At 43.0% G+C, this 12556-nt stretch overlaps 1 protein-coding gene across 1 annotated transcript; it reads left to right on the top strand.

Annotated features, from left to right (window-relative positions):
• The first annotated feature begins 4122 nt into the window (after positions 1-4122).
• adrb1 (adrenoceptor beta 1) lies at positions 4123-5316 on the top strand. Its single transcript, XM_071529855.1, has one exon. The coding sequence runs from the start codon at positions 4123-4125 to the stop codon at positions 5314-5316; it is 1194 nt and encodes a 397-aa protein (XP_071385956.1).
• Positions 5317-12556: the final 7240 nt, after the last annotated feature.

Here is a 12556-nt window from a genome sequence, read left to right as displayed (position 1 = left end):
AAGCTTGTGGATTAACAGTTAGAACCGGATGGGCGTTTTTGTCAAACCAAATTCATATCTTAAGTAACAGTTATTAACGTTTAACTTGTATCTGGAGCTTTAGGTAAGTTTGGACAAGTCATTTGGATAAATTATTAAACAGCCTTTAAATATGGATACAAAGTGCTTAAGAAGCTATAACCATTTCAATGACTTTAAAAGGATGAGTGTGGCGAGCTTATGAATGAGATAATTAAGAAACTGGCTCATATAAAAAAGGACAGACAAGAGAGAGGGAGAAGGAAGAGAAGAGCTGTTGTTGGCTCTTTCCCTCCTCTCTCCCTCCTTTTTTATTTTATCTATCCCATCAAAAAAGAGCGGTTTCCCTCCCTCCGTCCCCCTCGTCCCCTTGCTAACGCTTTGACAGCACCATTAACCCTGTGTGTCTCTGGCTGCTCCCTTCACTGCCAGAGGCCCCACACACACACACACACACACACAGTCTTAGTAAAAGGTCATTCCAGTTAATATGGGCCACACTGTAATCAGTAAGAAGGACTAGTGATTAACACCCACACACACATTCACACACAAGCAGAAAACACTAAAGACTTTAGCGGGTCCAGGATGTTACCAGTAGCTGAAAGTGCAAATGTAGCAGTGTAAACAGGTCTAAATTAATATTTATTTTAAAAAGCCAGTAAATCCCTTGAGGAGGCCACGAGGATTCTGTATCTGGACGATCGGTTACAAGCCGCCATCAGCACACAGTCACAACCTTCCAGCAGCACAAAACAGGCCTTTTAACTATTAGCTATCTCAATGGCTCAAAGCCCCTCTGCCTCTTATGACGCTCATGTGTGAGGCAGAAATTGGTTAATTCCTCCAAATCAAGTTAGCTGTTGCTGAGCATTTACAATAAGCTGTGTAAATAAAATGTTGGTGGAATACCCAGTTTAAAAGAAGGAGATGATTGATTTGATTATTACTGAATGATGAATAATTTTGTAATAAAGACAAGTTCGCTGTCCGTTGATTTAGTGTTCTCTTTAATGATACATGCTGCATGGAGAGAAGTACATCATAGCAAAGGGAATGGTGCAGTTCTCTGACAAGGGTCAGACTAACCAGGCTTATATATTCAAGGACAGCCACCTGCAAGCCTCCCCCCTCCTAGTATCAGTGGGTCTCAGGAACAATAGGATCTAGTCTATGCATGACAGTCATAAACCCTCACATGGGAAGCACATGATGAACTCATGATAATCAATACATTTGAATAGTACATATTTTCTTTACACTTGAAGATGTGACATTGGAAGAGGTGAGAGGTGAAATAGCAGAACAATGCCGACATATGATGGCAGGTTGTTTGGCCAAATGTTGGAGATAATGCCATATGGGGGATTAGTGGAGGAGAAAATCACATTGTTTTCGCACCATATTTATCCCAGAAATATTTACTGAGTCTCTTTATTCTGGTCGAGTGGACTCCATTAAGGTGGCATCGCTGTATGAGAGAAAGCATTATTACCATATTTCCAGTGTGTGTGTGTGTGTGTGTGTGTGTGTGGTTGGGTGGAGAGGGGGCAAGTAAGGGAAGAATGATAACTGAAAGAGAAGGAGAGAAGGAGTGTAAGAGAGGTTAAACACCTTAAGTGAAAACAAAAGTGATGTGTTTGTGACAGTGTGTGTGTGTGTGTGTGTGTGTGTGTGTGTACATTCACCTGTCTAATTGTCATTCCCCCCCCCCCCCCCCCCCCCCCCCCCCGAGCCTGTCCTCCCAGCTAAAACAGGAAAGCATCACTCCAAATAATGAAATCAACTTTGACCTTTAACTCGATGCCGGTGTTGACATGCGAAAGTCAAGTTGTTGAAGTCGAGTTGAACCTGCTCCACCTCCACTGTTTGCTGCATACAAAACCTGCATGTAGATGTGTGTGGGGGAGGTAGCTGTTCCACAGTGGAGAGCACTTCATCCAACTTTTTCTTTTTGCGCAGTGAGAGAGCAATCACAGAAAAATATGGACGGTGGAAGTATATTTTGGTTTTAATAGGTGCAACTGCCATAAAAGTACATCAGCACACCGGATACATCCTTTTTAGCATGAAAAGTTGAGAAATTGAGAAAGGGATTGATGGAAATACTGTTATAGACCTGTGGAAGAGGATTAGGGCCATGTGAAAAATGTATTTGAGTTCTGAGATTAATCTCAGATTTCTGACTTTTTACTCAGAATTCTAAATTGAATCTCAATTCTGAGTTTCATCTCAGAATTCTGACTTTAAACTCAATTCTTTTACTCAGAATCTTTTACACATCACCTCAAAATAAGATGAATCTAAGAACTCAAATACATTTTTCACATGTGGCCCTAACCCTCTTCTGTATTGACAAATGTTTTCTGAGAGCATGGCTGTTTATTAGCGGTCTGTTACAAATCTTAACACTGTATTCTACTTTTCAACAGGGGCAGCAATAGCCTAAAGCATAGAAAAGTAAGCTTGTGAAGAGGAGGGCATCTGTTTAAATCCATGCACCGGTGGGGAAAATGCTAATGAGGGAAAACTAACTCTCTCTGAACACTCCTCTCCACTCCTTTCTCTCTCCCAGGTATAAAAGTGTACAACTGTATGAACAAGCAGGATGTCGCTGAAAAAGGGCCACCTTTCCCTGGATAAATGTCACACTCGATCACCTCGTTGAAGCGCGGAACAGAGGCGTCGTTTCTCCCAGGATCCCCTCATATCTCAGAGGACGACTTCACTAAAGAAAGGGCCTCTCCCTCCACTCTCCCCTGCGAGTGCCTGAGGTACATTCATACAGTTGACAGAGTGACGTCTGGGCTGCAGCTTTGTTACTGTGAGTCAAGTCGTGTGAGAGCCTCTGGCGCCTGCAGGTCACCGGGTTCACTGACAGGCCAACTAACCAGCATGTAGAAAAACAAAGCAGAGCGGCATCATCAGTCTTCATGTGCAGCCTGTATGTCACAAGGCTGGTGCCGATACCTGTCTGTTTATCTTCACTTTTTGTAGACTTAGCCCTGACCTCTGAACCCACTGGGAATGTGCATGTATAGGGGGCTATGCGAGTCATGACAGGAATTTCTGTCACTGTGTGAAAGTTGAAGGGGAATAAAACTAAATTTAAGAATTCAAATGAGCAAACTTATTCCTAAGTGTTATTCCCCGAAGAGCACAGGCTGGCAGAATCAGTGTCATCTCTTTAAATCACTTCTTTTCTTGTGCAACCTTGTTTCTGTCTGAAGTAGGCTGTGTGCAGTCGGCCCGCTCCTGTCAGACCGGCCCGAGCTGGAGCTGGCCTGATGTTCCTCAGCCCCACAATGCCTAATTTGTTGTTTAACTTCTTCCACCTTTTCAGCAGCGATATATTTTGTCTAAACTCTTCAAGTGGGGTGGTCCTGGACAGCAAAGACCAGGTTATCTGTGGTCTCTAGTCCAGACCTCAGAACAGCCAGAGAATGAGAACTTTGTGATAAAAATATGAAATGCATGGGTAGAAAAACAAATCTTGTTTATAATGGCTTGTGATGGAGACAGAGGAATCCCTGCAGTTTGTAATGTCACGGTGGGTTTTGAACTTTGATTCCATGTTGCCCAAGACTTATAGGTCCATTTTTGACTGATAACTATCACAGATAGATGCAATTAGAATGAAAGGTGGGTGTGCTTATGGAGCAGCTAACCAAGTTTCCTAACGGACACTGTCCTCTTTCTCTTCCAAGAAAGAGCCATTTGGACGGTATCATGGCCATTAACTCAGTCAGAGTTTCTTTTCATGCGTCAGCGCGAATGGAGATAATATTTAATATTTGTGGCTACAGTGTTGTTTACTTGCTCAAGTTCATTGTTGGGGGGAAAGAACAATAATTGTCAAATGACAGGAGCCACGTGATTGGTCGTGGAGTGCAGTGATGTCACCGCTGCTCTGATGCCCTGGTGCAGCAGCTCGTGCAGGCGGAGGGGAGAAAGAGAGAGAGAGAGAGTGGGGCTCCAGATGGAGTTGGCGCACGACTGGAGCAGCACTGGGGCTCGTGCGAGCGCGACAGAGGAACGGCAGCCTCACGCACTCACTACTGCCTTGATGAACTCCACTCGCTTCCATACACAGCGCAGCCCATCATGGGGGATGGTGGCCCGTCCTCGCCGGTGAACTTCCAGAATGGCACGGGGAGCGGGACGGCGGAGGACGCGCCGGGCGCGTCCGATCAGTGGATGGCGGGGATGAGCTTGGTGATGGGTCTGATCGTCCTGACCATCGTGTTCGGGAATATCCTGGTCATTGTGGCCATAGCCAAGAACCAGAGGCTGCAGACGCTCACCAACGTGTTCATCGTGTCCCTGGCGAGTGCGGACCTGATCATGGGGCTGCTGGTGGTGCCCTTTGGAGCCGCGCTCGAGGTCCGCGGCTCGTGGCTGTACGGGTCGTTCTTCTGTGAGTTCTGGATCTCCGTGGACGTCCTCTGCGTCACCGCCAGCATTGAGACGCTGTGCGTTATCGCCATAGACAGGTACGTGGCCATCACCTCGCCTTTCCGGTACCAAAGCTTGTTAACCAAAGCTCGGGCCAAGGCGGTGGTGTGCATCGTCTGGGCCATCTCCGCCCTGGTGTCCTTCCTGCCTATTCTGATGCACTGGTCCCGGGACAGTGTGGATACAGCCTGCTACGACGACCCCGAGTGCTGCGACTTCGTCACCAACAGGGCATATGCCATCTCATCATCTATCATATCTTTTTACATTCCTCTCTTGGTCATGATATTCGTCTACGCGCGGGTGTACAGAGAGGCGAAAAAGCAGCTGAGGAAGATCGACAAGTGCGAGGGCAGGTTTCACAACAACCTGAACGGAGTGGGCGCCAAGTGCAAAAGTAACAAGAAGCGGCCGTCCAAGATCCTGGCGCTCCGGGAGCAGAAGGCGCTCAAGACGCTGGGCATCATCATGGGGACATTCACCCTGTGCTGGCTGCCCTTCTTCATCGTCAACGTGGTGCGGGTGTTTTGCGCCGAGGTGGTGGACAAGGACCTGTTCGTGTTCCTCAACTGGCTGGGCTACGTCAACTCCGCGTTTAATCCCATCATTTACTGCCGGAGCCCGGACTTCAGGAAGGCTTTCAAGAGGCTGCTGTGCTGCCCGAGGCAAGCCGACCGGAGGCTGCACGCCAGCTCCTGCGACCTGTCCCGGTGCTCCGGCGGCTTCGTCTCCTCTCTGGAGCCCAGGACCTTGGGGATATGGTCAGACTGTGCCGTGCTGGACAACAGCGACAGCAGCCTGGACGGGACCGCGAAACTGTCTCATTCTGAATCACAGCTGTAAGAAAAAAAAAATACTTTTTGTGAGATGGATTACAGCAGCCCGGGTCTGGAGGATCGGGGAAGGGCGTTGACTCCGTGAGAATGGGCAATTGGGAATTGCAAGGTATCGCCACTTGCCGTAGGATACCTTAGCCTAAGTGAGTCCAAATTTGATCTCGTGTTTTGTTTTTGTTTTTTTATCAATAGAGAACAACCATTACGCAAAACTCTCCAGAAATTTATTTGGAAGCTATATCTAAAAAACAAACAAACATCAGGACCAATGTTCCCTCTGAGCTGTGTGGGTCCCTGCAGGATAGTTAAGTTTATCCCAAATATATCTTTTCAGTCTAAAATCATTTCTCCCACTGACCCCAGGAATTTAGTCGATATAAGTGGGTGTCAACGTTTTGGTGGCACATGATAGGCTATTAGATTAGATGTTTTGTTTGTTTCGTAGCATGGATCGATAAGACAGTGCAAGCTACAGCTCAGTAGTGATAGTTGAGGAGGTTTTGTATATTGAGGAGAAGTGGTAACCTTCAAATTTGTAACACCTAAAGGCCACTAACAGGGGCCACACAGACGGTTTCTTACTTTTCCTTAAAAGCCACTCTTGACCTCTCCAATGCTCAAGCGCACTGTAAAAAAAAAAAAAAAACCCACCAACGTTAAGAGTTATTATTTTAAAGTGTTAAGAGTATAAAGCACTGGACAGTGGCGAGGCATTTGTTGGAATGACTGTGTTGATTGTATTAATGTAGTGTTCACAATGTGTTTTACCTCACAGCCGATGACAAGTGCAAATTGTACGGAAGGTATTTGTTTATATTAAACATTTATGTAAAATAGTCAATAGACATGTATTTATTCTGTGCTTTTTTACAACAAAGCAAGTAATGATGAATGTGGGGGTTTTCAGCTGGGGTTTGTTCCCACGCCCTTTGTACATATTGTTCTTGAAGTGAGGAATTTGGATAAACTCACTGTCTGTCACTGTCTTTCTCTCTCTCATTCAAGCTTACATGCTATTGTAAGGTGGTGTGGTGACTCCTGTGAAATAAAGGAAAGTTTCATCGTTGATTTAGCCTACTGTTGGATTTTTATTCAGAACTTTCGTATATTATTAATGATGTGAAGTTTGATTTGGATTTGATTTACTGATGTGGAAACAAATGGGTTTGATTGAATCGTCCCTCTGTAAAGTCCCCAAAAATAAATTGGCATCATGTGAATGTTCAAGCTAGACAACTCAAAATGCTTGAGGAGAAATATCATGAGGCTTGTGCAATTTAATAAGAAAATGGCCTTGTTCCCTACTGTAGCAACCATGCATGTTTATCAAAATCTGGTTTCTATACCGCCTTTGATTCACAATTAATTTACAAGGATAAAAATAGAATCTGCAGAGATCTGTGCTTAAACAACTGGAGCAGAGCTGCATCTTTAAATAAGTAGGATAAAGGTGAACACTAAGATTTGACTGGATTTGTGCCAAAGATGTGTTTTTCCCCCCGTGTAACAGCCATGAGAAAATACTATCACATTTTCTGTTCCTGTTGACTATTTTTAAACAAAGATGTGTGTTATTCAGGCACAGTCGATTAATAATGTTTTGCATTTAGTTTCATCTATTATACGACCATGTCAACATGTTTAACCTGGATCCATTCTGTGCCCTGAATGATCAAGGCAGATATAAATCTGCACTGTTTTAAGCACTATTGACTTGCATTATAGTGATAAATTTTCTCCAGATATGTCAAAACCCAAAACACTGAAGCAACAGCTTTTTGGGTGGATGGAAATGACTCACAGATCATGATCAATCAGATAGGTTTCTGAAAAACTTGAATTTTCTCCTTCACCATAAAACAGGAAGCCTAGTAGCATTGTTAGCATTTTAAATTCAAACCAAACAGTACTAGATGGATGGATTTGTTGTATGTCAGTTTTTCTTTTCTTTTTCTTCTTTGAAAAGGAAGTGCACTTTACCATAATACACATGTATGTGAACAGGTTCATAAAGTTTTATTGCAAAGTGATACAAGTTCCATGTGATTGTGTTTTTGGACACTTCGCGCCTATGTGCTGGTTAGAAAATAGTTTATAGCGGAACATTCATCATAAGTACTAAGTGGTATCGATTTACAGAAAAATTAACACAAATTAAGCCCTGTATTGTTTGGCTGACATCAACATTTAGCTTTGTTAATCCCAAGTAGATCCAATTAGGCCCAAAATTGACTCAAGAGTCTGATCTATGCTTGTTCAGCAGGCTATTTGATCTTTGTATTTTCCACGTCACGCTTTACTCTGACAGCCTATGTAAAAAGTTTTAACACTATCTAGTAAACATCATGACAGCTAGTGTTATCAAGCAGCTCTTAAAGGAAAGTTTCTCTGTTCTTTGTGCCCTCAGCCGGGGAATATTAATTCTCCCTAAAGCTGGACGTCTTTATAATGCATTAGCGCGTCGCGTTCTGCTAATGATGCTCTCCCGAAAGGCCTTGCCGTACATTTTAATTAGACGGAAAAAACTGAATGGAATCGTGCTCAGCTGTTTTAGCTAATGAACGTTGTTTAAATATGATTGGCTGAGCTAATGTATGTGAATGGAGGCCAGCTTTTTTTAAAAACAACACCGCAGCCAGCATCATTGACGGGCTCCTGGCAAAGACCCACTTCACTATTAAGCATTATTTGTTTGGCAGGGAATTTGTGTCTGGGCAGATTAACAGTGGGTTCACAGATGGAGAAGTTAATCAGCGGGTTGAAGAATAATTATTTCAAATTGCGTGTGTATCAGTAGACATTTTGGTTGCCTCAAGTCAAGGGAAATGATTTGATATCAACATGTAATGACCTATGGAGTAACTGAGGTGACTGTTGGTCAAACCAATGAGTTTACAGTCAGAGACAGGACTAGCCAGTGAAGTCTGACTAATTTCTAATGGCTTGTCACCTGCTTTCAGCACCATTGTCCTTTAATGTTGCTCAACTGGAGTACTTAACGATCTGGTGTGTTGATTACCATTTCCTGCTTAATGTTGATGGATAAAGAGATTAGTGAAATGATACACTGACACTGACTGACATTCATGTACTTTTATTGCCACTGTAACATATTTGATCCTGTGCTATGAAATTACTTATATAAGTTAAAGGCCCAGTCAGTGTTTACAGTAGTGCACCCCCTGTTGAAGCACTGTTGCCCCACCACTGACTTTGTTTACATAGTGATTTCTTGGAATGAAGACATTTGTTTCACATTTAAATTGATTATCTGAACTTTTGCGATTAGGACAGACATGTGTATGTGACTGCTAAACATTAGTCTTACTGTTAGTACACATCAGCTAAATATAAATGAACAAATAATATACAGTAGATTATCTGTGTCATTCATTATAAATATTAAGTTAGTAATATTAATGCCACATTAATTACTTTTGCTTGCACAACTTTGTTATAGCTCTGAATAAATCAAATCTTCACTAGCTGTCTTGCTAGTGAACACAAACATATTATTTCAAAACTACCAAATGTTACAAAATATGCAATAGTTCTTCACATGGCATTTTTATGTGTTTATTTCTGTAGCCTTTCAAACAGAAGTCTGAAAAAACACCAGTACCCTTGTATGCCAGTGATCAATTTCTTGTCCATTTTGGTCACAGCAGGCAGAATACTTTTATACAGAACTATCACACTTATAGGGAAACAGGAGGAAAGCTAACGTCTCCTAAAAAATCATCAGAGGTACAATTTTGGCTGAGGTTTTTTGGTTGCTTAACTCTACAGAAAAGTAAGGGACTTCCAGTTACTAATTGCTCAAGCATGGTGGACGAAATAACAGAAACACCACATGAAAAAGGACTTTAACTTCAGTAAGTAATTAAATCACAATCACAAAAAGTCATCTACACAGGTGAGTCATATGAGATTGAATGCCAAATTGCAGTATGTATCAGCTTTAAAAGAGATCTGACAATCACCGGTTGGTTGAAAGACAAATCTCACTGACGGGGATAGCAACTTAAAGGATAGTTGCTAAAAACCATAAAACTCGACCTCTAAATTACCACAGAATTCAATTAACATCTCTGTGACAAAGTCAACATAAACTCCTACATTGTAAGCCTCACAAAGCTGATATTTATAGCAGGGCTGCCGTTCAGAAACTGCTTGTCTTGACGGCCAACGCACAAAGATGCATAACCTGGTGTAAGAAGCACAAAACCGGGAGCCCTGAGCAATGGAAAAAAAGTAATATGATCTGAAGAGTTGTTTTTCTCCATTTGTCCTACATGCAGACAGGTTTATGTTTGGAAAAAGCCAAAGGCCTTCAACCAACAAACATGGTGGTTGTTCTGTAATGATGTGTGCATCCATCTCGTGGGAGACATTAACTTGTATAACAGCCAAGGAATATTAGCCATTTTACAAAACCATGTGCACCCTATGGTGCAAACACTGTTCCCTCATGATGTTTCCAGACAACAATGCCCCCATATAAACTGCTAAACCAATTCAGAAATGGTTTTATGAACTTGCAGATGAAGTCAAATGTAATCACCAGATCTGAACATCACTGAATATTTATGGGAAGTTGTGGAGTGCAGAGTGCAAAGTAGACTTCCGCCTCTTCATTCCTCAAAGAGCTGGGGGCTTTGCTTCTTGAAGAGTGGGCCAAAATCACAGTTCAAGATAGTTCAGAGTGGTATGTACACTTATTTTCACTGATATTTTATTAACAGGACATTAAAAGATGCCTTAAACGACATACATTCATCCCTGTGATTTAACTTACAGAGCCTTCCTATCAGACAGTCTTTCAACAACACTGCACTCAAACAACAGGTGTAGGGTTTCATTCAGTTATTGCAGACAGAAAGAAAATGGATCGGATCTCCTCTCTTCCAGAATATCATCTATGCCAACCGCCCCCTACTGCCATCTGTACTTGGTTAAAGACCAACACCAACATCATTACATCAGATTCATAATCAAAGAGGGAATCAAAAACATCCATAACATTGAATTTCTTCATGAGTCTTAACAATTTTCTCATTTTCTCAAATGCTATGGTTTTTGTTGATGCCAAGTTTTGTAAAAACATTGCATTCAGGATAATGGACGTCTTTAGACTGGGCATTAGCTGGTCACCTTATTCAAAAACAAAGGAAACGTTGCAGAACTTGAAGAGGTTGATCAGGGTATAAATAACAGCATGCCTGAACATGTGGAACCTCTGTGAGTGTCCAATGCAAAACACTGATAAAAATCTTATATTTACTGATAAAAGCAGTTAACCCTATAAGCCAAAATTCTCCTGTAATTTTTCCACTCTGTTTCATGCTGAGAGTGTTGAGGTGTAGTGTGAGAGCAGGTGCTACGCTACTTGTGTCCATCTGTTTTGGATTCCCGTGTGAACTTGGCGCACAGTGCTCTCCATCTGTTGCTTTGGCTTGCTGTGACTGTGGCTCACCTAATGCTAAGGCAAATGTAGTCAGTCATGTTAAGTATTTGTATTCGCCTATCATTTAGCATGAATGGATGCAGATAAAAACAAATACTTAGATGCACATTAACTAAGCAACTGAGCATAGCACATATGCATGACTACTGTGTACCTCCTATTGCACAAACCTGCACTTGCAACAAGGCTGCAGCAGCGTAAGCAATCAAAGAGTTGATGTCCATTTCTCCTGTGGGTTCAGTAGCATCAAACATATCACTGCTGTCCTGTGAAAAACTCCTATCTTGGTGATTTTCAGGTTTTAACTTCAGTTTCATATGTCATGCTTGGTCTTATGAAACCTTTTCAAAACCCACTGGATAAACTCAAAAATGCATGGTGGTCAAGCCAAAAACAAGGCTATTTTTCTCATTTCCTGAAAAGCTGACATTTTGGAGATACAAGGTTTTCATTGGACAGTGATGATTTATGCATCCCTACAGAAAATATATTAGTGTGAATACTGAGCTAAAATCAGATTAGCCATTGCAGGGCTTCATAAATGAGTCACAAAGGGGACTGATCAGGGATCTTAGCTCGATACTTTGAGGGGAAAAACTGCTTTTGCAATCTGAGAATTTGACACTGGCTGAATCTGTGACTATTGCAATGCAAGTCGAAGTTGCCTTGGAGTGCTCCACTTTGCTGGCTGATAAAACGGCACAGCGGGCTCAACCAGCAAGCACTTTCACACAGCAACTCCAAATGGCCCCTAGTGTAGAGGTTGGCCCCCTGTGGGTCCAACTCACACCCAACAAGGTCTCCTAACTGCCCAGCCAAGGGCACATATGCAAAAAGCTGCTTGATGCTTCAGCACTTTGCAGAAGTGAGCTGATCAGCACCTCACTACAACAAATGCACTAAGGTCAAAATGTCTCCACTGGGATCACAAGAGTCTCCACCAGTGTGAGCAAAACGTGGCACATCTCTACTTAACCTGAGCACTTACACCAAGTTCTCTCACTGATGACTGCTCCCACCCTTTGTCCTTTCCACAGCTTACAATGGCTCCAAGATAGACATTTTTGGCAAAGTCCCTATTTTGATGCACAAAGACTCCAAAAGCCTACGTTCATTTTTGTTCCACATTGCAAGGAGGGGATCGAACCTCATGGGCCGTGACCTTTTTGCTGTTCTTATTCTTGGATCCCCATGAGCTGATGCCTCAGAGACCGATAGTCTTCCTGCGGTCCTTCTTGATGCCCTGTGATTTAGGGTGCAGGATGACAGTGGACAGACCGTCCTACAGGTCACCTACACGCAGCAGCAGATATGGTCAGCGCTCTTCAACGGACTGGGTTTCCTCACAGCCATTACTCATCAACCCAGAGGTGTCATCAGTGATACAACTCTTGTGGCAGGTGTCATCAGTCATACAACTCTTTCTCTCTCACCCTGAAGGATGCTGTTACCAAAGAAGTGACCTCACTGCTGGAGGCAGGTGTTATTGATCCCATTAACACCACCTGGACCTCTAACATGGTCTCTGCTGAGAAGAGGACGAGCTAGGTCTGTGTGGACATGCTCTAGCCCAACTAGGCTGTCATCACAGTTAGACCGCATCCCCTCCTGTGAAGTGCTGACCGTTGCACAGTTCCATGGCTCCACAGTATTCACAAAGCTAGATATGTGTCAGAGTTATTTCAGGTGCCTGTCAGCCTTTGTCACACATGGAGGCATTTTCAGATAGAGACGTATGCCATTTGGCCTTTCTGTGTCCCCCAGCCCCTTTGAAAGACGC

The sequence above is a fragment of the Centroberyx affinis genome, unplaced genomic scaffold (genome assembly GCF_046629955.1).
Source record: "Centroberyx affinis isolate AG114_WGS23_722 - 3 ecotype Tasmania unplaced genomic scaffold, CSIRO-AGI_Caff_v1 ptg001843l_1, whole genome shotgun sequence".
NCBI lineage: Eukaryota > Metazoa > Chordata > Actinopteri > Beryciformes > Berycidae > Centroberyx > Centroberyx affinis.
The sequence above is the reverse complement of the archived record's forward strand: the minus strand, read 5'-3'. Positions and strand labels throughout refer to the sequence as shown.

What these genes read in the sequence shown, in the direction of transcription:
- adrb1 (XM_071529855.1), top strand. Translation starts at nt 4,123, where the DNA reads ATGGGGGATGGTGGCCCGTCCTCGCCGGTGAACTTCCAGAATGGCACG.